Here is a 22,589-nt window from a genome sequence, read left to right on the forward strand (position 1 = left end):
CACTGATAAAGGCAGGAAATTCAGTGTTGAGAATGGAATTGTGTCCTGCATTTACCTCCCTACAACCAGGCTGTCCACCAGCCCTAGCTCTCAGAACTCATAAGAGGGGTTGATAATGGGAATCCTGTGCAGCCTGAGCCCTGTGCCAGCCCCCCTCACTAGAATGTGCCTACGCAAGGGGCAGTTGGAATGGTAACATCTGATAGTAGGCTTCTTAATAGGTCGGAGTCTTCTTTAAGGTTTAAGAGGGAAGACTGTGCCTAGAAAACAAGCAGCCATTCTTCATTGCCTTCCCTTTGCAGCTCTCTTCCCAAGTTGATCTAACTTTTGCCTCTTGTACATTTCTGTCTAACTTTGTCCCATACATGGGTGGAGCTGAGTTACTATTCACTATCTACTTGGTTTCATATTTTTGTTCTACTGCCTGTGTACCCCATTTACACATGTTTTTTTGTTGGGCCTATCTCAGAAGATGAAATGCACCCTCTTATCTGCTATATAAAACCTTATATAAGATCATATGCCCAACCATGAATGCTTTTTATGTAAGAATGAAATGATTCTTCATTATCCATGACTTAATAAGATCCTAAAGTCAATATGGAAGCAGCCTGAGTAATCAGCTCCTTGTCTGTTTCTTGGTGGTGGTATGGTGGCTGATAGGCTGATAGCACCTTTGCCACATATGTACCTCATGAAAACTCCCAAAGAGCCAAAGAAGAATTAACCTCAAGGAATCATCACTGTAATTGGAGGACAACTAGATAAACATAACTAGACTCCAGCTTTGGGTATGCAGATTATTGCTCCTACCTTTCCTTACAATAAGTCTCTGTTATGTTGCTACTCTACCAGAAGTGATTTTGGCTTCCCTAGGGTAGAAGTGGGGAATTTGTGGCCATAAAATCCTTTGGTACATGGCAGGACAGATGCTTATGCTTCTCATACACTTCTCAGTGGCTGCCCATGGCCATCTGCTTATGCTGATAATCTTGCATGGTCCATGAATGAAGTTATAAATTTTCAGATGGCCCTTAGCCAAAAAACTGTCCCCCTTAAACTGGGTACTGGTGGCTTATGACTAATCCTGGCTTCTTAAGAAGCTGAGATCTGAGGTTCATAGTTTAATGCTAACCCAAGCAGACAAATCTGAGAGACTCTTATCTCTAATTAACCAGCAAAAATCTGGAAGTGGAGCTCAGATTCAAATGATAGAGCACAAGCTTTGAGCAGAAAAGCTAAACAAGATCTTGAAGCCCTGAATTTAGGCCCCAGAACTGGCGTCAAAATAGGGAGGGTGGAATCCCTAACCTTACTAGATCATTCAGACACAGACCAAGACACACTTTCACCCGAGGTAAAATCTGGCCAGTGCTAGTGTTCAACTAATCTCAACCTAGAAAATGATCTCATTTTTTGAGTTTTCTTTGACTCTTTGACCTGTACTTCCCTCCCCTCACACAGTCCTTTGGTGTGAAGCAACAGAACACTTCACATTGAGGCCATCATTTGCAGTGGGTATCAGAGGAGGGACAGTGTCCTGTTTCTTTCCAGCTTGGTTTCTCCATGGGGAATAGTAGATTTTGTAAATGGTTCTGGGCCTGACACAGGAATAGCAGAAGGCTTTGCAGAGCAGACCTCTGAGAGGAATATGCTTTTCAGAGACCCTGTGGGAAACTCTTTCCAAAGCCTCTTGAAATAGCAGATCAGGCATCTTGAGATGTGAGATAAAGAAGGTTTTGTTTGTTTCATTGTCTTTTTTTTTTTTCATTCCAGCGGGCAGCTTGTGCAAGCGGAAGAGTCCAGAATGTGACAAAGAGACCTCCATCTGCACTGACCTGGATGGCATTGCCCTGTGCCAGTGCAAGTCAGGCTACTTCCAGTTTAATAAGATGGATCATTCCTGCAGAGGTACAGACAGGTTCACCCATCATTCTGAGCCCTATTCCAGGACAGAGGTGCTTCTGTCTACTTGGTATATACATATTCTCTCTCTCTCTCTCTCTCTCTCTCTCTCTCTCTCTCTCTCTCTCTCTCTCTCTCTCTCTCTCTCTCTCTCTCTCTCTCTCTCTCTCTCTGTCTCCGCCCTCCCTCCCTCCTTCCCTTCTCCACCCCCCTTTCTGTTCTGGGTGTATTCTTCTAAACTAGGAGTGACTATTCTTGTTATTTTGCTCACAGAAGAATAAGTTATCTCCTTGGAATAATAGTAATATTTCTGTCTGGTGCATGCTAGCTTGTCCAATCTGATTTGAAAGGGGAAAAAAAAGAATGGAGTGCTTATGTTAATACCTTTTCTTATTTTCACTTGGAGAAAGTTAGAAAAATATTGTTGTATTTCCCAGAGATTTATCTGTTGCCTGCTAATCTTTTAAGTTGGGAAGACAAGCATGGAGTCTGGCCTGGATCTTTAGGGTTAGCTGTGGCTCAGTAAAGCTCAGAGGACCTGAGTCAGAGCTCAACCCTGCCTCACTAATCAAATTTCATCTTAGATAAGCATTTCATGTCTCTGAGCCTCAGTTTTCTCTTCTTTAAAGTGAGTGTTAAAGATAGTCATTATATATTTTAAGAATTGAGGGAGGCAATTGTGTGGAGGTGCTTAGTAAGCTCTTGTATTTTACTTAGGTTTTTGTTAAATTAATGTGGTACAGCTTTAAAAGTTTCATAAAGTATTTGAGAGCAAACTGGGTGTGGGTGGCTCACGCCTGTAATCCTAGCTACTCGGGAGGCTGAGATCTGAGGATCAGGTTCAAAGCCAGCCCAGGCAGGAAAGTCTGTGAGACTCTTATTGCCAATCATCCACCAGAATACCAAAGTGGCACTGTGGCTCAAGCAGTAGAGCATACTCACCTTGAGCTGAAAAACGCAGGGACAGTGCCCAAGCCCAGTGGTCAAGCCCCACAACTGACCAAAAAAAGTATTTGAGAGCAGAAATCTAATTCTACTAACTTTTTGGGTAAGACTTAAACTTATTCCCTTTGAGATAAAGACTGTTCAATGAATGCAGTTCAAGAATGTTGCTTTAAAATAAAATTAATTCATAAAATTAATGCACAGACACTCTGTACTCTGCCATTAAGGACTGCTGCCCTTGTGATCATCACAGAAACTGCCAATACATAGGGCTGTTCTTTTATGGGGCTTTAAGATTTATCTCCCATTAGAATGTGGATGGCACAGATTTCCTGTTCAGTTAATAGCTTGCTGGTAACAGATGTACTGGGATCTGAGTAAAAATCACCTACTGGGGAAGGTGACATGCTGCTTATTTCTGTCAGGACTTCCTATTAGCAGATGCAGTCCATCAAAAGAATACAAAACTGTATTTTGGGTCAGTGTTCTCATCTAGAGCTTCAGACCCTCTGACCTTGTTAGGTTTAGATAGAAAGTTATTTTAAAGTGGACATCGGCAGCTCTCCAGGTAAGACCTGTGAGGCATTTTGAAGGAAGGCCTGCCCTCTGAGTTGGGCATTCATCCCAGTACATGACTGGAACACAGCATTTCTCAGTACCATGCCAGGCTGCTGCTTTGCTACAAAGAGATAATGATTCCTAATTCCCTTTTATCTTAATGCTTAATGCAAATGTCCATGCCCTTCTTAGAATTGAGGATTTGCGCCTGGCTTCATGCAGGAAAGTGATGACACTAAAATCTGTATTTGTGGGGTGCTGTGCAGATGAGGCCAGAGAATACAAAGCAGACAGGAGTGTAGTTGTGTAGAAGTGCCCCTGTGTGTTTTTCTTTAAGAATGGCCCTAACAAATGGATGGAACTAGAAGAAATCATGTTGAGCGAGGTAAGCCAAGAGCAAAGAGACAAATGGCACATGGTATCCCTGATAAGTGGATGTTAAATCGAAAATGTAAGGTGATATGACAAAGTTAACAAGGCTTAAGAAACGAAGGACTTCCACTCATCTGGTCAAATTACTACTAAATAACCCCATGCTGCTGATCACATACATGGTATGTATGTGCACACCGGAGGGAAACCAGAAGGAGGACACAGAACTAGAGGGAATCAGGGAAAAACATAGAGCAGCGGGACCCATCAGCTGCACTGGACATTGATCAAAACGAACTAAGCAACTCAATGGCAGCGATGGGAGGGAGGGAACAAGTGGGAAAGAGGGAACAGCTGATGCTATGCAAAACAAAAGAAATGTACATATCACCCAATGTGGAAGAAATAACTGTATTGCAAAGCTCATAAACTCATAAATGTTATAGACCACAATAGACAATTTGCCCCATGAAAGTTAGAATGTGTTTGTGACTTTAACTAAGCATCACTATCCCACAATACTGTGAAATTTGGGAAATTATGTAATCAATCACAATAAAGAATTAAAAAAAAAAAGAATGGCCCTAACTACCTGCTTCTGGTTGGCCTAAAACCACTTTTCTATATTTCCAAGTGAGCAGTTTTCATAATTGAGCTCCTCACATACTAAGTAGCTGTAGTGAAAGTGGCTTACATTTGATTTTGATTTTATATGTAGCTTTGAAAGTCCAGCCAAGACAGTGTACTGATACTTTATGTAAGGCATTAAGAAGTATGTATATATAGAAATAGAATAGAAACTTGCTAATATATAGCTTGGATTGTAGTGATTTAGAAGAAATATACATACACTCTATTTTCTATTTTAATAGAGGATTAGACAAAGGTTATATCTATTTATGTATCTTATCTGCCTATAGAGATTTTTTTTTATTTTTTTATTTTTATTTTTTGTTGGTCATGGGCTTGAACTCTGGGTCTGGGTGCTATCCCTCAGTTCTTCGGCTCAAGGCGAGCACTCTACCGCTTGAGCCACAGCACCACTTCTGGTCTTCTAGTAGTTTATTGGAGATAAGAGTCTCACAGAGTTTCCTGCCCCGGCTGGCTTTGAACTGTGATCCTCAGATCTCAGCTAGGATTACAGGCATGAGCCACCGGCTCTATCTCTATATAGATAGATAGATCTTTATTTCTATATAGATAGATAAATATCTATCTAAAGATATATTTATATCTATCTGTATATATCTATCTCTATATCTCTTTATACACACGCACACACACACACACACACACACACACACACAAACACAAACATATATGCTCTAACAATACTTTGCTTTCCAACTAGTTATCCAAGAAGTAATGTAATAGCTTGAATAGCTTTTGTCTTGTCACTGAGGCCACATGAAACTCCTTAGTAAGTAGTACATGTGGCCATCAGGCCTCTAGAGATTGAATTTTGGAGCTTCATAGGCCACAGCCCTGTCAGCTAGGTTCTAATAGGTTAGTGGTGACATCTTCTGGTCATTGGTGCTGGAGCATAGGCATATTTAAAATTCAAATAGGTGCCTCTCCTATAGGCTTCTTAGCTTCTTTCCATCATGTAGGCTTCATGAACCACAAAGTGGGAAGAAAACTACCAGGACACAAATATAAATTCTAAAAAATATTTTTGCATTTTATCAGACTACAAGTGCCCTAAGAGCCAGAACCATGTCTAGAATAGTCCTTATCCTATTGTGGGGCTCAGATGTCTATTAAATGAACACAGATGATAGGGCAGCAAATTTGGTAGGAAGAGATCAGCACCTTTTGATTTAGTTTGCTGCAAGGATCAAAAGAATCATTAAAACTCCACCTTTTTTCTTTCTTTCTCTTTTTCAAGTCCATAAGGCTTGAATTTGCTTCTTTCTCATAGCAGTGAGAGAAGCCCAGTTGGGGTATAATTGGTTCATCTTTAGTGCTCTGTAGTCAGTCCCTCTTGAGTATGCAGTGAGAGGCTGGCCCTAATGAGCACCAGAGCTTCCTGGTAGGGCTTCCCTAGGAGCCCTCAGGACAGCTCTAAGCATGCAGTAGCATTCTATTGAAGTAGCATACAATCTTTGAAGAATGACTAAATTAGCCTTTGTGTTTGTGTGTGTGTGGTTGTGTGTGAGTGTGTGTGATTGTGTGCGCGTGCGTGTGTGTGTGTGTGTGTGTGTGTGTGTGTGTGTGTGTGTGTGTGTGTGTGTGTGTCCTGGGGCTTGAATTCTAGTCCGTGAACTGCTTTTGCTGAAGGCTAGCACTCTACCACTTGAGCTCCAACTCCACTTCTGGCATTTTAAAAGTAGTTTATTGGCGATAAGAGTCTCATGGACTTTGCGATCTGGGCTGGTTTTGAACCATAATCCTCATATCTTAGTTTCTTGAGTAGCTAGGATTACAGATGTGAACTCCAGTGCACTAGCCTTGACCAGAAAAGCTAAGGGACAGAGCCTAGACCCTAAGTTCAAGCTCCATGATCAATTAAAAAAATTCTTTGAGGCTGGGAAGGTAGCTCAGTGGTAGCATGCTTGCCTTGCGTGCATGAGGCCCTGGGTTTGATTCCTCAGCTCCACATAAGCAGAAAAAGCCGGAAGTGGTGCTGTGGCTCAAGTGGTAGAGCGCTAGCCTTGAGATGAAGACCTGAAGGACAGTGGCCAGGCCCAGAGTTTAGACCCCATGACCGATCCCCTCCCACCACAAAAAAAAATTCCAGGAAAGAAATGTGTTCAGAATAGAATGAGATTAGTGTGACAGGGTCTGCTTCAGTGCTGAGATGGGTGGGGAAATGAGCATTCCTCAAGCAGCCTGAAATCTGAGCCCTGGATCACCTGTCCCTAGGTAGCTTCCTTCATTTCCATAACCCTGAGTATTATAACATGATACAGAGATACAAACTGGGAAGGAACCTGCCAAGCACAATGCTTTTTGTACTGGCTAATAAAAGGCAGATTTCCTCAGCCCATTCTTTAGAGAAGCCCAACTCTAGTAAGGCCCAGAAGAAAATTTAAGGTATCAGAGATTGGAGATGGGGCCTCATTATCACATTTCTAAATGGGATATGATTATGGTCCATCTTTTTGCATAAAAGATTTGAAATGCCTAATGAGAATTCTTATAAGATGTTATGCATTTTATTAGAATACAAAAAATGTATTTCAATCCATATCACACCATCAGTCACTTTCCCTTATCCTTTTACTATTAATAATGTTAAGTTTTTATTGTAATTTATTTTCATACATACAAATCTACTTGGACCACATTTTCCTCTTCTAGTTAACTAGCACAACCTCTTTCTACTATTATGCACCCAACCTAACAGAGTTGGTCTCTCTTTCCCTCATCTTTTTATTGATCACAATTTTCATTGAGGTTCTTTAAAGTAAGATTTTTTTATTTTTATTTATTTATTTATTTATTTTTGTCGGTGGTGGGGGCTTGAACTCTGGACCTAGGCTCTGTCCCTCAGCTCTTCAGTTCAAGGCTAGCAGTCTACCACTTGAGCCACAGTGCCACTTCTGGTTTTCTGGTAGGTAATTGGAGTCTCACAGACTTTCCTTGCCTGGGCTGGCTTTGAACCGTGATCCTCAGATCTCAGCCTCCCTAGTAGCTAGAATTACAGCCACTGGCACTTGGCTTTTAAAGTAAGATTTTTAAATATTTGAAAGATAAATTAGACTGAGGAGAGATTAACTACTTTGTGGAGTCCAGAATGATAGTGAAAATGAAGAAAGATAAACCATATGTTTGCTAAAGATAGTTACTCATTCAGGTTCTGAATTCCTGGACAATAAATCAAAAATAAGGAACATAATTTTGAAGAATGAAGGTTCATAATGTAAAGTATAGCTAGTTGTTCAGGAGAATCTCCATCCTTTTAGGCACTGGAGCCTGCAAGAAATTTCTTTGGGCATCATGGTTCCTAAGAGGCATTGCAACATCTATGACATCCTGCAATAAGTGCCATAGAGATTTCCCATGTCTGCTTCTTATAATAAACTGCCCTTCGTACATGAGAAGGTAGCTTAGAAAGGGTGATTCAAGGATCTCAAATATTGCAGTTCAATTTCACAGCCCTTTAATGATCTGCCATGAGATAAATTACAGGTTATTATATATTTGTATGTTGTTTTTCGTTTTTGTCGGTCATGGTGCTTGACTCTGGGCCTGTGTGCTGTCCCTGAGCTCTTCAGCTCAAAGCTAGCGCTCTACCACTTGAGCCACAGCACCACTTCCGGTTTTCTGGTAGTTAATTGGAGATGAGAGTCTCACAGACTTTCCTGCTCAGGCTGGCTATGAACCACGATCCTCAGATCTCAGCCTGCTAAGTAGCTAGGATTATAGGCATGAGCCACTGAGTCCCAGCTTGTATGTTTCTTATTTATTTGGTGGTATTGAAGCTTAAACTCATATCTTGTGCTTGCTAGCTCTGATACTTGAGCCATGTTCCTACCCCTTTCAAGCTTTCATTTATTTTTCAGAAAGGGTTTTGTATTTTTGCCTGAGCTTGCTTTGGACCGTGATCCAACTATGGCCACCTCCTGAGTAGCTGAGATAATAGTCTGTACCACCATGCTCAGCTTATTTTATTTTTATTGATAGTACTTAGGTTTGAACTTAGGGCCTTGTGTTTGCTGAACTGCCACTCTACCACTTGAGCCACACCTCCAGCCCCAATTTTTTTATGGTTGTTTTGTTTTTTATTGTGAAAATACCATACAGAGGGGTTATAGTTACATGGGCAAGATAATGAGTACATTTCTTATAAAGTTGCCTCCTCCTTTGTTTCCCCTTCCCATCCCTTCCCGTCTCCTCCCCTCCTCCCCCCCAAAGTTGTAAAGTTTGTTTTTCGCCATAAGGACTTGTACATCTCATTGTTGCAATGGGTCCACCTGTATCCCTATTTAAATGCTTTGTTTTTTCCCTTCCCCTCCACAAATTATACCGACATCAAATACAGTGAAAGCAGGGGTTATACCGTGGGGGAGGAACATACAAAGCAACAAAGAAATAATCTTATAAAATATGTTTGATGGTTATTTTGGAGATGGAGTCCAGCCAATTTTTCTGCCTCACACAGATCCTTAAGATTTCAGCCTCCTGAGTAAGATTACAGGTATGAGCCACCAACACTTAGCTCTAGCATTTTTTTTTTTTTTTTGGTTGGTTGTGGGGCTTGAGCTCTAGGCCTGGGTGCTGTCCCTCAACTCTTCAGCTTAGGGCTAGCACTCTACCCACTTGGGCCACAGCACCACTTCCAGTTTTCTGAGTGGTTTATTGGAGATAAGAGTCTCACGGACTTTCCTGCCCAGGCTGGCTTTGAACCATGATCCTCAGATCTCAGTTCCTGAGTAGCTAAGAATATAAGTGTGAGCCACAGGCACCAGGCTTTAATTTTTTTTTAAACACTATACAGTCAGAATTATTATCTGTTTCTTATCTTCTGCTTATAGATGGGAAACTGAAATCAATAAAGAGGTTAAGAAATGTTTCGGCTTCTAGAATGTTCTTTTTTATACTTCAGGGTAGCCAGCAGGTAAACATGAGTTCCAACCATGGAGATTAATAAACACATTCATGGGTTTTTCTTTTCTCTTATAGCATGTGAAGATGGATATAGACTTGAAAATGAAACCTGTATGAGGTAGGTGCCATGGCCATTTACTCTGATGAAGTTGTTGCAAATCCTATTATAAAAACTATCCTAGCTGGGCGCCGGTGGCTCACGCCTGAACCCTAGCTACTCAGGAGGCTGAGATCTGAGGATCACAGTTCAAAGCCAGCCCAGGCAAGAAAGTCTGTGAGACTCTTATCTCCAATAAACCACTCAGAAAACTGGAAGTGGCACTGTGTCTCAAGTGGTAGAGTGCTAGTGTTGAACTGAAGAGCTGAGGGACAGCGCCTAGGTCCAGAGTTCAGGCCCACGACCAAAAAAAGAAAAACTAAAATAAACACCTAATAAAGAACCTGTGCTAAATAATGAAATTACCTCTTATGAGGTTTGAAACTAATTCTTGTTCTTTTTTTCTCTCTTGACTTGCAGTTGCCCATTTGGCCTTGGTGGTCTTAACTGTGGAAACCGTAAGTATAACTAAGTGTACTTGAACAGGAGCCTGGCCTTTGAGGGGGGTGTGTACGTGGGGGAGGGGGTGCAACTTCCTGTTTTCCTTCATGTAATTCCAAGCCCAGTGCTGGGTAGCATTGGGGAAAACAAAGAGAAAGACCTGTCCTGGAGCTCTGTAGCATTCAAAGTCTGAAAGGGGGAGATAAGCATCCCTAGATGACCCTGCATATATGGAGAATTAACATGATAAAGCAAGTACAGGTGGGAGTCAGGGCAGAGACCACCCCCAGAGGAGAATGCACACACCTTTGTGTATTTCTGAGAATGGAATTGGATTGGCAAGTATGAGAGGAGAAAGACTTCCAGACAGAGGGCAGCCATGGAGTCATGGTGTTTGTTCTGAGTACAATTTGTGAGTGGGTGTGCCAGGAATATAAAAGGAGAAAAAGACAGATGGTAGGGGTTGGTTGGCAAAGTATATGGAGACTGAACTGTTGGAGTTTGATCACCAGGATGAGAAGTTTAGACAATAATCAGTAACTGTGGGGTTGCTCACAAAATTCATAGCTTAGAAAAAGAGCATGGAGAGTAGACAGGAAAATTTGGGGACAGTGTGGAGATGTTGAATGTAGTGCCAGCCAGGGGTCAGGCCTACAAGGTGGAATCTGCACCCCTGAAGTAAACAGTAAAATACAGAGCAATTAAGAGTGCTGGTGGTGACTTGTGAGCTTGCTGTTCACACCTGGACCAGCTGTGATTTGTTTAAAAATCAATACTTTGATACATTGGAAATTAAAATTCAAAAAATGAAATATATCCAATTGTTATTGGATTAATAACAATTAAGACTTAATTTTAGAATAGCTTTTACTCTGTAGATAAGTGTGCTAATGGTATATATTTTAAGTGTACAGGATTGGATGTAGACATGATTTTATTTAATTTGTGTAAAGGTTCCCCGTTCCTTTTTATATCCTCAGTGATATTATCTTTATTTAGAAAGCTTCTTGTTAGGGGCTGGGAAGGTGGCTCAGTGGTAGAGCGCTTGCCTTGCATGCATGAGGCCCTGGGTTTGATTCCTCAGCACCACATAAGCAGGGAAAAAAAAGCCGGAAGTGGTGCTATGGCTCAAGTGGTAGCACCCTAGCCTTGAACTGAAGAGCTGAGGACAGCGCCCAGGCCCAGAGTTCAGGCCCCATGACCGGACCCCCCCCCCCCCAAAAAAAAGGAAAAGAAAGCTTCTTGGGGGTGGGAAGGTAGCTCAGTGGTAGAGCGCTTGCCTTGCATGCCTGAGGCCCTGGGTTCAATTCCTCAGCACCACATAAGCAAAAAGAAAAAAAGCCAGAAGTGGCACTGTGGCTCAAGTGGTAGAGCACTAACCTTGAGCTGAAGAGCTGAGGGACAGCACCCAAGCCCAGAGTTCAGGCCCCACAACCGGACCCCAAAAAAAAAAAAGAAAAAGAAAATTGTATTATTGAAATTTGAATATAAATAGAAATAAAATGAAAAATAGAATAAAATAAGGCATAAGACATACTGCTCTAAACCCAGCACAGGGCCACTCTCAGACCATAATCTAGGGAGCTGGGATTGATTGTATACCCATTTAGGACTACTGATGCCCCTCATCATTTAATTTCTGTTGACAGAAAAATAGCAAGAAGTTAGAGTAGGGAGCCTGTGAGAAGAAGCAGGGAAGCAGTTTTGGAAACAAGCATAGAGTTAATGAATGGAAAGAAATACTCATAGAATTAATGTTCTAGATGTGGTGGTGGTGGTGGTGGTGGTGTGTGTGTGTGAGAGAGAGAGAGAGAGAGAACTGTTTGAGCCACATCTCCACTTCAGGTTTTTTGCTGGCTGTTTGGAGATAAAAGTCTTGTGGCTTTGAACTGAAATTCTCAGCTCTTAACCAACTGAATCAGAAGGATTATTGGCATAATGAACTAACTCCAGCCCTAATGTTTAGTTTTTTTTAAAGAATGAGAATGAACAATCTTATATATAAATGGTCACTAAGAACACCATGGCACCATAAGACCTTAGGTTTGATCCTCAGCACCAAAAAAGAAAAAATCACTTTTTTAGAAAACTAGTTTTTCAGCTGTGTGGGTCCTGGACCTTTCTATGTGTGTTCAGGAGGATATCTGTGCTTTGAAGGGGCTTCCTGAGATGCAGAATTGTACTGTTCACTTTCTAGCATGCCCCCAGATCATTAACATCTGTTACGTGTAGCGATGCTGTACCCTCACATTGCTTTAATTTTCTGAAAGTTCTTACATGAGGAAAAAGTTCTGCTATTTTCCATGACATTTGCCTGAAAGTAGCCAAGATTCCCCTCAGATCCCCCCAGACTTTTTTTTCCTCCACATTTATTCAGTCATCATTACTATGTCCAGCAGAGGGCAACACTTACCTAGATGATGGGTTCCCAGCTATAACTGTTACTGACAGTTGGTCATTAGTGTAGTGTAGAATATTAGTTTGTCATTTTTGTTTACTTGTTTTTTGAGATAAGATCTCACTTATGTAAGAGCAGTCTGGCCTCTTAACTTGTCCTCTTTCTACTTCCAGCCTCCAGGGTGCTGGGATTCTAGAAGTTCATCACACCCGACTTTCATTTTATGATTTTGCTTTCTGTTATTACTTTTAGTACTATAAAACAATTAATAGTGGCTGAATTCTATGATAACTTGTAATAATACGTAAGGACACATTTGCTGTGCTTGCTTCCACCACATATAAACCTGCCACTTGCTTCCTTATCTGAGCTCTAGGCTCAGCCCAGTGTGTTAAGGTTAAGGGGTCAGGAATCACCTAGATTTAATCTCTATCTGTAATGATAGCCCCTTTGGGGATTATATGACTCATCACTCAATGTTTTATGCCAAAGCAGCGAAGAAAGTAGTTACTTTGCAGGGGTTGTGACTCAGGCTGAAGTTTTCATAGGGGAAAAAAGCTTCTATGTACAGACATCCTTAGGTGCCAAGTCCAGTGGCAAGAGAATATGGTATTGTCCATTCTTGTACCTGGCCTTCCCTCATTACTTTATTATTAGTAGTCATCCAACTAAATAATCTCACCACCCATCTCACACCATGTGTTCTTGCTAAGTGTGGTCCTTGGGGCCAGCAGCATCCATGTTACCCAGGAGCTTGTTAGAAACACAGCATTTCAGGCCTCCCACTTCAGACCTACTGAATCAGAATCTGAATTTTAAAGGAAGCACTGGCATTGTTCGTCTTTCCAGGGATATATATGTATAATCATTTTTAAAAGGAATTTGACATCACTGAATGTATCATTTTTAAACTTAATACATGAACATACTTTCATTTTCATAATTTTATATGATCACTTTTCATAATTCCACACTATTATATAATTTTACTTAACTGTTCACTTCTAATTGCTTTTAAGAACCACTTTTTAAAATTTTTATTTATTTTTTATTGTGAAAATACTGTACAGAGGGGTTACAATTACATGGGCAAGATAATGAGTACATTTCTTATCAAGCATTGTAGCCTCCTCCTTTGTTTCCCCTTCCCATCCCTTCCCAGCCTCCCCCTGCACCCTCCACCCAATCCTCCCCCAGAACCACTTTTTTTAAACAAAGAAAAAGATCCTCGTTTGTATTTCTTGAAGTTCAATAAGTATTATTTTATATGATCAAAAGAGTCACTTTTTGAAAAAGATTCTCATCCTCTAAGCGGTTTTGTTGGTTTTATTGTTTATTGTTGCTGTGGTCATAGAACTCAACATCATTTCCCCAGATTCTCAATACAGTTCCTTCTGAACAAAACAGACCAGGGAGGAGTTAGACTGCCTGCCATGTTTACAGCCCCTTTCTGTAAAACCAGAGCATCCCACGTAAGGCTATTCCCAGTCTTCCCACCCCAACCCACAGTTCAATGGCAAGTGTATAAAATACCTTTTAATTGTGTTTGCCCTGTTCTTGCATGGAAGCTATTAAAAGGTTTACAACAGTGGAAATGCTTTGTTAGCAAGCGTTACTCAGAAGGAGAGGTCACTTACTACCCAGAAGGTAGTTGGGTGTCTCATCTAGCTAAAAGTAGTCATCTCACACATAGTGGCCTCTGTCAGAACCAAAGAAAAACAGGGCTGAGGGTGAGAGGACTACTGTGTCTGATATTGCCACTAGGAAGAACTGCTGGTGAGACAGAAAGTGCAGAAACCTCAGGAGAAAGTGCCAGAATCACAAGGGAAACTGTCATAGTGGAGGGCCGGGAGTACTGGGCATGTTTACACAAAGCCTGTAGGCCTGAAAAAGGTGAATTTTGAAAGGTGCCAAGAGAATAAAAGAATGGATAGAACAGAGAAGAATGGGAATATTTGAAAGGCATTCTGGGCTGGAGGAGTGGCTCAAGTGGTAGAGCACCTGCCTTGCAATGGATAGGCCGTAAGTTCAAACTTCAATACTGCCAAGTTAAAAATAAAGAGGTAAAAGTGTAACCATGAATCACTATGAAAAAAAGCAGAACAAACCAAGTGAACACTGAAATAAAACTAATAAGGCTACCTAGAATGTCTGTAATACAGGGGCATTTTTTTGTTTCATTTTGTTTTGTTTTGCTCAGTCATGGGACTGTTCAGAACTTAGGGCCTCCACTTTGAACCACAGATCCACTTCTGGTTTTTAGGTGGCAGTTGGAGATAAAAGTCTCATGGACTTTCTTTCCTAGGCTGGCCTTGAGCCATGTTTCTCAGATCTCAGCCTCCTGAGTAGCTAAGATTACAGGCATGAGCCACCAGCACCGGACTCTAATACAGTTTTAATGGAAATCACATTGATTGGCTAAAATTCTTCCAGAATAAAAAGCATGGCTAATATAAGCAACAAAGTTTGTTTTGTTGTTGTTGTTGTTGTTTTGTCGGTCATGGGACTTGAACTCTGGGCTTGGGAGCTGTCCCTGTGCTCTTCAGCTCAAGGCGAGCACTCTACTGCTTGAGCCACAGTGCCACTCCCAGTTTTTTAGAGGTTTATTGGAGGTAAGAGTCTCACAGAGTTTCTTGCCCAGGCTGGCTTTGAACTGTGATCCCCAGATCTCAGCCTCCTGAGTAGCTAGGATTATAGGCCTGAGCTACCGGTTCCCAGCTTCAATAAAATTTTTTGGGGAGGGTTAGAGTGTATATCATGATATTCCAGCAGCAGGAATGGCAGAAAACTGGACACTGAGAACTCTGACAGCTAAAGGTCAGGACCTTCTTTCACAACACATGCTAATGTGCTTCCATCTTCCTACCTCCTCCTTGCTCTTTGACTTGTGGGCTTGTGGACATATAAAAGATGGACTCTCCACAGATGATGGGGTTTTTCTCTCCTTCCTAGACAACATGATGGAAGACAGAATTCTCATACAGATTTTGAGTGTATATCACTGGTTTAGCCATTTTGAAAGGGAAAGCTGGCTTCACTTTTTACCAGTATGAGATTCCGAGAACCAATTGATCCAGTTTGGACCATGTATTTATACCTAACCAGCTGTGGCCAGAGGATGGCCAATGCTGCTACATGTGTAAATAAGCAGCATTACCCTCACTGCAGATGGAAGGGAGCAAACAGTGCCCAGAAGGCACGTGGCTAAGCAGATAATAGATTTCTTCCAAGTAAGCATGTAAGCAGAGAGCTTATAGGAAAGGTGAGGGCCCAGAGTGCGTTGATTTGATGAAAGATGTTATTAATGCTAACAGTGCCAAGCTGTAAAAATTAAAGAGAAAGAATCACTGCTTATAAAATATTGAAGTGTCTGTGAGAAAGTAGGACTAAGAATTCCAAGTTCTTCATTCTGGAGGCTCTAGAGAGGATGAGACTATTTAAGAAAAAGGTGAAAGGTTGTATAGCTTGTACTACCTGTATTCAGCTCAGTCTGCTTTACTGTCCTCACAGACAACACCTGCTACACCTGTTGCACGAACTTAGCAACAGGGAGCTTACACAGAATGGCTTTATCAGAATGTTTAGAGAGCAGTTGTACCAGTTTTTATTTACTACATTAAATCTGATCATTGGCTTTTTAATCCCAGATCTTTACTCTGAGGATACAATTTTATTTATCTTTACTTTTTTCTTTGTTGTTTTTGTTTTTGTTTTTGTTTTTTTTTGTCGATTGTGGGGGCTGAATTCTGGGCATGGGCGGCGTCCCTCAGCTCTTCAGCTCTAGGCTAGCACCCTACCACTTGAGCCACTTCTGGCTTTTTTCTGCTTATGTGGTGCTGAGGAATCAAACTCAGGGCTTAATGCATGCAAGGCAAGCATTCTACCACTGAGCCAACTTCCCAGCCCTTTATTTATATTTTTATAGGAAAATAAAAATCAGTCTGATAGCAAAATGTATTGGAAATAATTTTGCCAGAAATACACCCAGTAGAACCCAATCTATTAAACTTTTAGTATTTTTTATTACATGTGATACGTACTTGCTTATGTCACTGCCAACTTCTGGTAACTAAATGCAGTGCGTATTTATTAAGGAGCCTCCTGAATTCCTAGCATGGTGTAAGAAGTGGTTTCCAGACCCCTGACTCAGCTGATCGGTAATGGGTCTTATAAAATGGGATGGGCTGCCTTCCTGTTGTCTTGCTCTCTTTTTTTTAAAAAATCTAGTACAGTCTAACTCAGAATCATATCTACTCATTATCATAACCAAAAGTTTAGTAGCTAACACTAAAGAGTAAGAAGTGGTCACGGAAAACCTTTGTGTTTTCTCTATCTTTAAAAAAGACCATCAGGCCAGGCAGAGGTAGTTCATCCCTGTAATCCTAGCTACTCAGGAGGCTGAGATCTGAGGATCACGGTTCAAAGCCAGCCTGGGCAGGAAAGTCCGTGAGACTCTTATCTCCAATAAACCACTAGAAAACTGGAAGTGGTACTGTTGCTTAATCAGTAGAGTGCTCGCCTTGAGCTGAAGAGCACGGGGACAGTGCCCAAGCCCAGAGTTCAAGCCCTACGACCAACAACAACAACAAAAAAAGACAATCAGGCCCAGATCTGTAATCCTAGCTTCTCAGGAGGATTGAGATCTAAGGATTGTAGTTCAAAGCTAGCCTGGGCAGGAAGGTTCATGAGACTTTTATCTCCAGTTAACAACTAAAAAGCTAGAAGTGGATCTGTGACTCAAGTGGTCAAATGCTGTTCTTCAGCAAAAAAGCTCAGGAACAAGATCCCAGACCCTGAATTGAAGCTTCAGGACTGGCACATAATTAATTAATAATCAATTAAAACAAAGTTGGGCATGGTAATGCATGCACATAACCTCAACCTGGAGTGACAAGGAGACAGGATACTCTTGTATTCAAGGCCAGTTCAGGTTAAAAAACAAAATGAAAACAAATGGTGTGTAATGTCTCAAGTGGAAAGAGTGTATGCTGAACATGCTTAAGGTCATGTTGCAGGTCCTAGGTTCAATCCCCAGTACCAAAAACAACAATAATAATAATAATTCCTGAGGCACCATCTGCACACAATAAAGACACCATTTTAAGTGATAGATAAAAGTAAGAAGGATAAGAACAGCTATTAAAATGAAACAAATTAAGTTTGTAAAAAACATTTTTCACCTTTACTTCTTATCTTTTTACTAAAAGGTCATCGGGTTGGTCTGCAGGTGGCATTTAGGAGCCACCATTCTAGGGGTAGCTTCTCAATTAAAAAAAAAAAAATGTAGGGCCTGCTAGGGAGGCTCCCTTGCTGAAGACTAGAGAGTGAGCGGAAGGAGGGGTCTCCAGGTGACGCATGCAAGTGGTAGCTGTGGGTGAGAGGATAGACTCTCCTGTGGTATTCATGCATTATCTCTGCTTGTTTGTTTATTTGTCTACCATATTTAGCCTATCAGCTTATCACCGTGGTGATTGCGGCAGCAGGAGGTGGGCTACTGCTCATCCTTGGCATTGCCCTGATTATTACCTGTTGCAGGTAAGTGATAAGCGTTCGCATCCTAATCCTGTGTACAAGGGCCTGTTTCCACTCATAAAAAATACTTAAGGTGACTGGCAGCATTTATCATAATGTGTGGCTGAACAATTAAAAATAAGGAAATTCACAGTAGCTGGTGCCTGAGAAAAATTTGAAAGCGAATAAATGAAACTTTGTTTTCTTTGTTTAAAAAAAGGAAAATCATCCAAAATAAATAAATAAGTAAATAATGAAAAGCTGAAAATGAAGACGTAGCTCAAGTGGTAGAGCACTAGCCTTGAGCAATAAGCTCAGGAACAGTGCCCAGACCCTGATTTCAAGCCCCAGGACCAGCACAAAAATAAATAAATAATCCAGAAATCACAACAACAACAAAAAAAGAGATAAACTGGATTTCAACAGAATTAAGACCTTTTGAGCTCCAGAAGCTAAAGCTGAGGTGGAGGCTTGTTTAGCGTATATAAGGGCCTGGGTTCAATCCCCAGTCCTTTAGCATGAGAGAATATTTGTGCTCCAAAGGAGAGTAACAAGGAAGAAAAGCCAAGTATGGTGTTGCATGCTTATAATTCTAGAACTTGGGAGTTATAAATTCTAGCATTTGCTGAGGCAGGAGAATTATGAATTTAAATTGAGGCCAGCCTGCGCTACATAATGAAGCTCTGTTTCAAAACACCAAAAAAGAAGAAAAAAAGCCCACAGAATGGCAGGAGGGACTGGGCAGGGGAGTATTCGAAAGTGAAAGGATTGAAGTATAACAGATAGATAGATAAATATTTGCTATAGATAGATAAATAGATATCTATAGCTCTATATCATCTATATATCTCATATAATCTATCTCATCTATACACATATGTATATATACATATATATGTGCATATATATGTGCATATAATCGCATGATAGCATAATGAAACCCTCCAAATTGAAGAATGGTATTATACCTATATCTAGACAGATGGGCAGATGGATGGCTAGATAGATGGGTTGGATAGATTGATGGATTGATGGATGTAGACAGAGCAAGATGAAAGGGGTTATCTGAAATATTTAACACTAGAGAAGTTGTAGCAACAGTGGGGATGAGCAGTAAACTTGGCTCTAGGCTTCCTGGAAGCCAGTGGAATTGAGTTTGTACTGGGAGAGGAAGAGAAAGGAGGGACTTGATCCTCCTTCTCTATGATTATTTGTTCAAATGAAGGAAAATTCTGGCCTTTGATTTAGATGGTAATACTTGACAAGAATCATCTACACATAAAAGATGGAGGGAACCTTCTAAAATAGTTACCTTTTCTACCCTTGATAAGGAGGATGTTTGAAGGATTCATCTATCTCCAGCAGAGATAAGACTGGCCTTTGACTCTCATTCACCAAATTGCCACCAGAGACAAGCGTTGCATGGAAATGAACATCTGGTTATAAAACTAGTTATCTCGAGGGCCAAAGCTCAAGGGAAGGGGTGTCATTTTTTCAACATGTTCTGTGCTAGTTTGTACAGACACACAATCTGCAAAGGAGCTTGGTTAATGAGAAGGGAAATTAGTTATGAACAAGGAAGTCATTGTTTGCGACCAGATGCTCCACCCACCAGGATAGTAGCTGGTGTGCTTTGAACTTGCACAAAGGACCAGCACCCAAGCCACAGCTAAACATTTGACTTTATAAACCTGAGTCATTTCATACTTTTCCCAGACATTTTATAGCTATTTTATACATTTATAGGTAAGTGATTGAGAAGGAAGAAACTTCAGATTATTTTCCTCAGACAAATACTTAAAATTTTAGTACTAGTTAATCGTTGGAATATATAGTTCTACACCAACAGTTAGCTAATAATAAAATCTCATAATCAGGTTTCATTCTTGTGCTGAACTGAGAATGTTGGTAGTCCATATACAGATGAGCTGTTTTGTAACCATCCTGCTTTTGCTATTTATGAAGTTATGTAGTAAAAAACACTGGCTGGGAGGTGAGAGATTAGATTCTAGTTGCAGCTTTTGTAACAGCAAAATGTGACCCAGGGGCAAATCAGCTGTCTTCACTAAGCTCGAAATGTCCAAACCACAGAGTATTTGATGCAGAAAATCTGGTCACACCTACACTCTTCCTATCAGGCCAGGTGTACATGGTTGTGTCTTCTGGCTTGAGCAGTCCCTGCACTTTTTTTTTTTTTTTTTTTTTTTTTTTTTTTTGCCGGTCCTGGGGTTTGAACTCAGAGCCTGGGATCTATCCCTGAGACTCTCTGTGCTAGTGCTCTACCACTTGAGCCATAGCACTATTTCTGGCTTTTTCTGAGTAGTTTATTGGAGATAAGAGTCTCACAGACTATCCTGCCCACAATGGCTCCAGAATGTGATCCTCAGATCTTAGCTTCCTGAGTAACTAGCATTACAGGCGTGCACCACTGGTGCCCAGCAGTCCATGCACTTTTGACTGGTGTTGACCTCCTCTCACAGAGGAATCTAACAGCTCTGTTGTAGCTGTTGGTCCTTCTTGTCTCCTAGGCCCTTTTAGATGGGAAGTCTTTTTGCATCTTGACCTAATTTCATTTTTCGTTGTTTAGGCAAATACTACTAACACTCCCAACAGTGAGCACCCACACAGAAATTATAGCCTAATTTGCATTGCAAAATAATGGTTTGTGTTTACATAGATAACATTTCTTTACATAACTTATTCACAGAGGTTTTCAAAATTTTGTTTTTAATCTCACAGAAAGAGTAAAAATGACATAAGCAAACTTATCTTCAAAAGCGGGGATTTCCAAATGTCCCCATATGCCGAGTACCCCAAGAACCCTCGTTCACAAGAGTGGGGCCGAGAAGCCATTGAAATGCATGAGAATGGAAGCACCAAAAACCTCCTCCAGATGACAGATGTGTACTATTCGGTGTGTATTGTGCCCTCCTGTGCCCAAAACAACCATGGGCTCCCACCTGGTCAGAGAAGAAAAGAATTCTCTTTGTCTATAAAGAAAGCATTACAGCTAGCCAAAGGGTTCAATAAAATGGTAGCACAAGATTGCTGCTTATGTATTTTCACATACATTTATTTATGACCTGTTTGCATACTGGTATTTCTTAGTTTTGCACTGAGGTATTTCCAAGTAGCACTGTATTTTACCGTAACAATAATTCACAAACCTACTCTTAAGTTATAGGAATGGAAACTGTAAGATGAAGAAAGAAATTGTCTCTATCCAATACAGGACTGTATCATTTATAAAGACAGAAGAACACTTTGAGTCCAGCTTCTTCTGCCCCACATTGAATTTAACCCAAGTCTTATTCCTCTGTCCTGCCTGGTTCCCTTTACTTTATGCTGTGTCAACCATAGAGCAAACATAAACCATATCTGAACCAAAAAATAAACAGGTGTCAGGTGATATCTCATCAGTTCTAGGTATAGCAATAAACATGTGACCCTTGCCCTGTGGGGCCTTAATGGCACTAGACAGTCTCATTAGTGAAACCACCATCCCTTTGGTTGTTACGGGAATTGGTGATGATGATCAGACTTCAGATGGGAGGGGCAGGCTTCTTCATGCTAGAGAGCTGTATGTTTCCGTGTGCTCACTGGAACATTTGAACCTGAGAGAAGAATGAGAAACGAGAGAGATAATTGTACACACAAACTTGGCTCTAGTTAAATGTTTTTGTTTTTCTGCATAAGGCTTTGTGTCTACTTTGCTAGGAAAGTCCTTTTCCTTACACAGTTGACACCATAATTAGGTAGATATTTCCCCAAGATGTTCCCAAATACCTTTGCTTCAGTGTGGTGGGATCACTAGCCACAAAATGGTGGGTGGTGTTCCTGAAGGCCCAACTTTGCTGTTTCCATAGCATTAGGTAAGGAGCTGCTTAAAATATACCTAGTTAACAACTTAAATCAGTTCAGGGCCCATAAATAAGAGAGAATTACAAAGTTCTGAGGATGTTATAACATTTCCATTTTTGCCAAAGTTCTTCAGAGATGCCTTAGGAGACCTATGTGTGTTACCATGTTTTGTTCCATTTCAGAGAACTGTACAGCAGATGCTGAAATGTCCCGCAGACTGGGTTGGGGGAACCATACTTATTTTGAGAGCAGGGAGTAGAAAGGCAGTATCTATCTGTAGTAATGGCCACTTCTGCCCTTCCAAGGCCTTGTACTTTTCCCCTACTCCAATGGAAATCTGTATGTGCCCAGACCACTCCTCCCCTGCTCCTCTCTCCAGCGACTGCTACCACTCAACCAGAGACAGTGTCTAAACTCCTATCCTATAAGAACTGAGGGCATTTTTTTTTCTGAGACTGACAGGCTTCTGATCTCTGTCCTGGCTATGCAATCTTGTGGCATCTCCACACACTCACACACTGAGCTCTAAAATACTCCCATCTCAGGGGGCCCCTTACCATTATCCTATCAGTCTCCACCCCAGAACAGACATTCTCCCACTGCCATCTTCTTTTCTCCAGTGGTTAAAAAACAAACAAAAAAAAAAAGCCTGCATTTCTCAGCCCACAGCAATCTTGTATTTTATGTCTGAATGGAATCCGAAACAAAGCTGTAAACCTCATTTGCCTTAACCCTTGTCCTCATCACCTATGATATGGTGTGCGATACTTTGGAGCACAGCAAGGTAACTGGGTCCCCCCAGCCCACTGTCTGCCACTGTGTGGCCCCAGATAGCCCTTTTATGCATCCTCAAATCTGACTACCTCTACCACACCACCTTATTTTAGGTTGGAGATAATTCTAAGAAGTCAGGTATAAACATTTCAAAAATGAACCCCATCTCCACTT

The 22,589-nt window shown here is 41.1% G+C and overlaps 1 protein-coding gene across 1 annotated transcript in view; it reads left to right on the top strand.

Moving 5' to 3' along the window:
* Heg1 (heart development protein with EGF like domains 1) overlaps positions 1-22,589 on the top strand; it is a 92,348-nt gene that overhangs the window by 62,860 nt on the left and 6,899 nt on the right. The window contains exons 13-17 of the mRNA XM_070028863.1: positions 1,777-1,911; positions 9,409-9,451; positions 9,851-9,888; positions 17,717-17,804; positions 20,520-20,694. Of these exons, the coding sequence (XP_069884964.1) occupies positions 1,777-1,911; positions 9,409-9,451; positions 9,851-9,888; positions 17,717-17,804; positions 20,520-20,694 (479 nt within the window). The remainder of the gene's footprint in view (positions 1-1,776; positions 1,912-9,408; positions 9,452-9,850; positions 9,889-17,716; positions 17,805-20,519; positions 20,695-22,589) is intronic.

This window comes from Dipodomys merriami, unplaced genomic scaffold, assembly GCF_024711535.1.
Source record: "Dipodomys merriami isolate MVZ:Mamm:240054 unplaced genomic scaffold, mDipMer1.0.p SCAF_2, whole genome shotgun sequence".
In the NCBI taxonomy this organism is placed as follows: Eukaryota; Metazoa; Chordata; class Mammalia; order Rodentia; family Heteromyidae; genus Dipodomys; species Dipodomys merriami.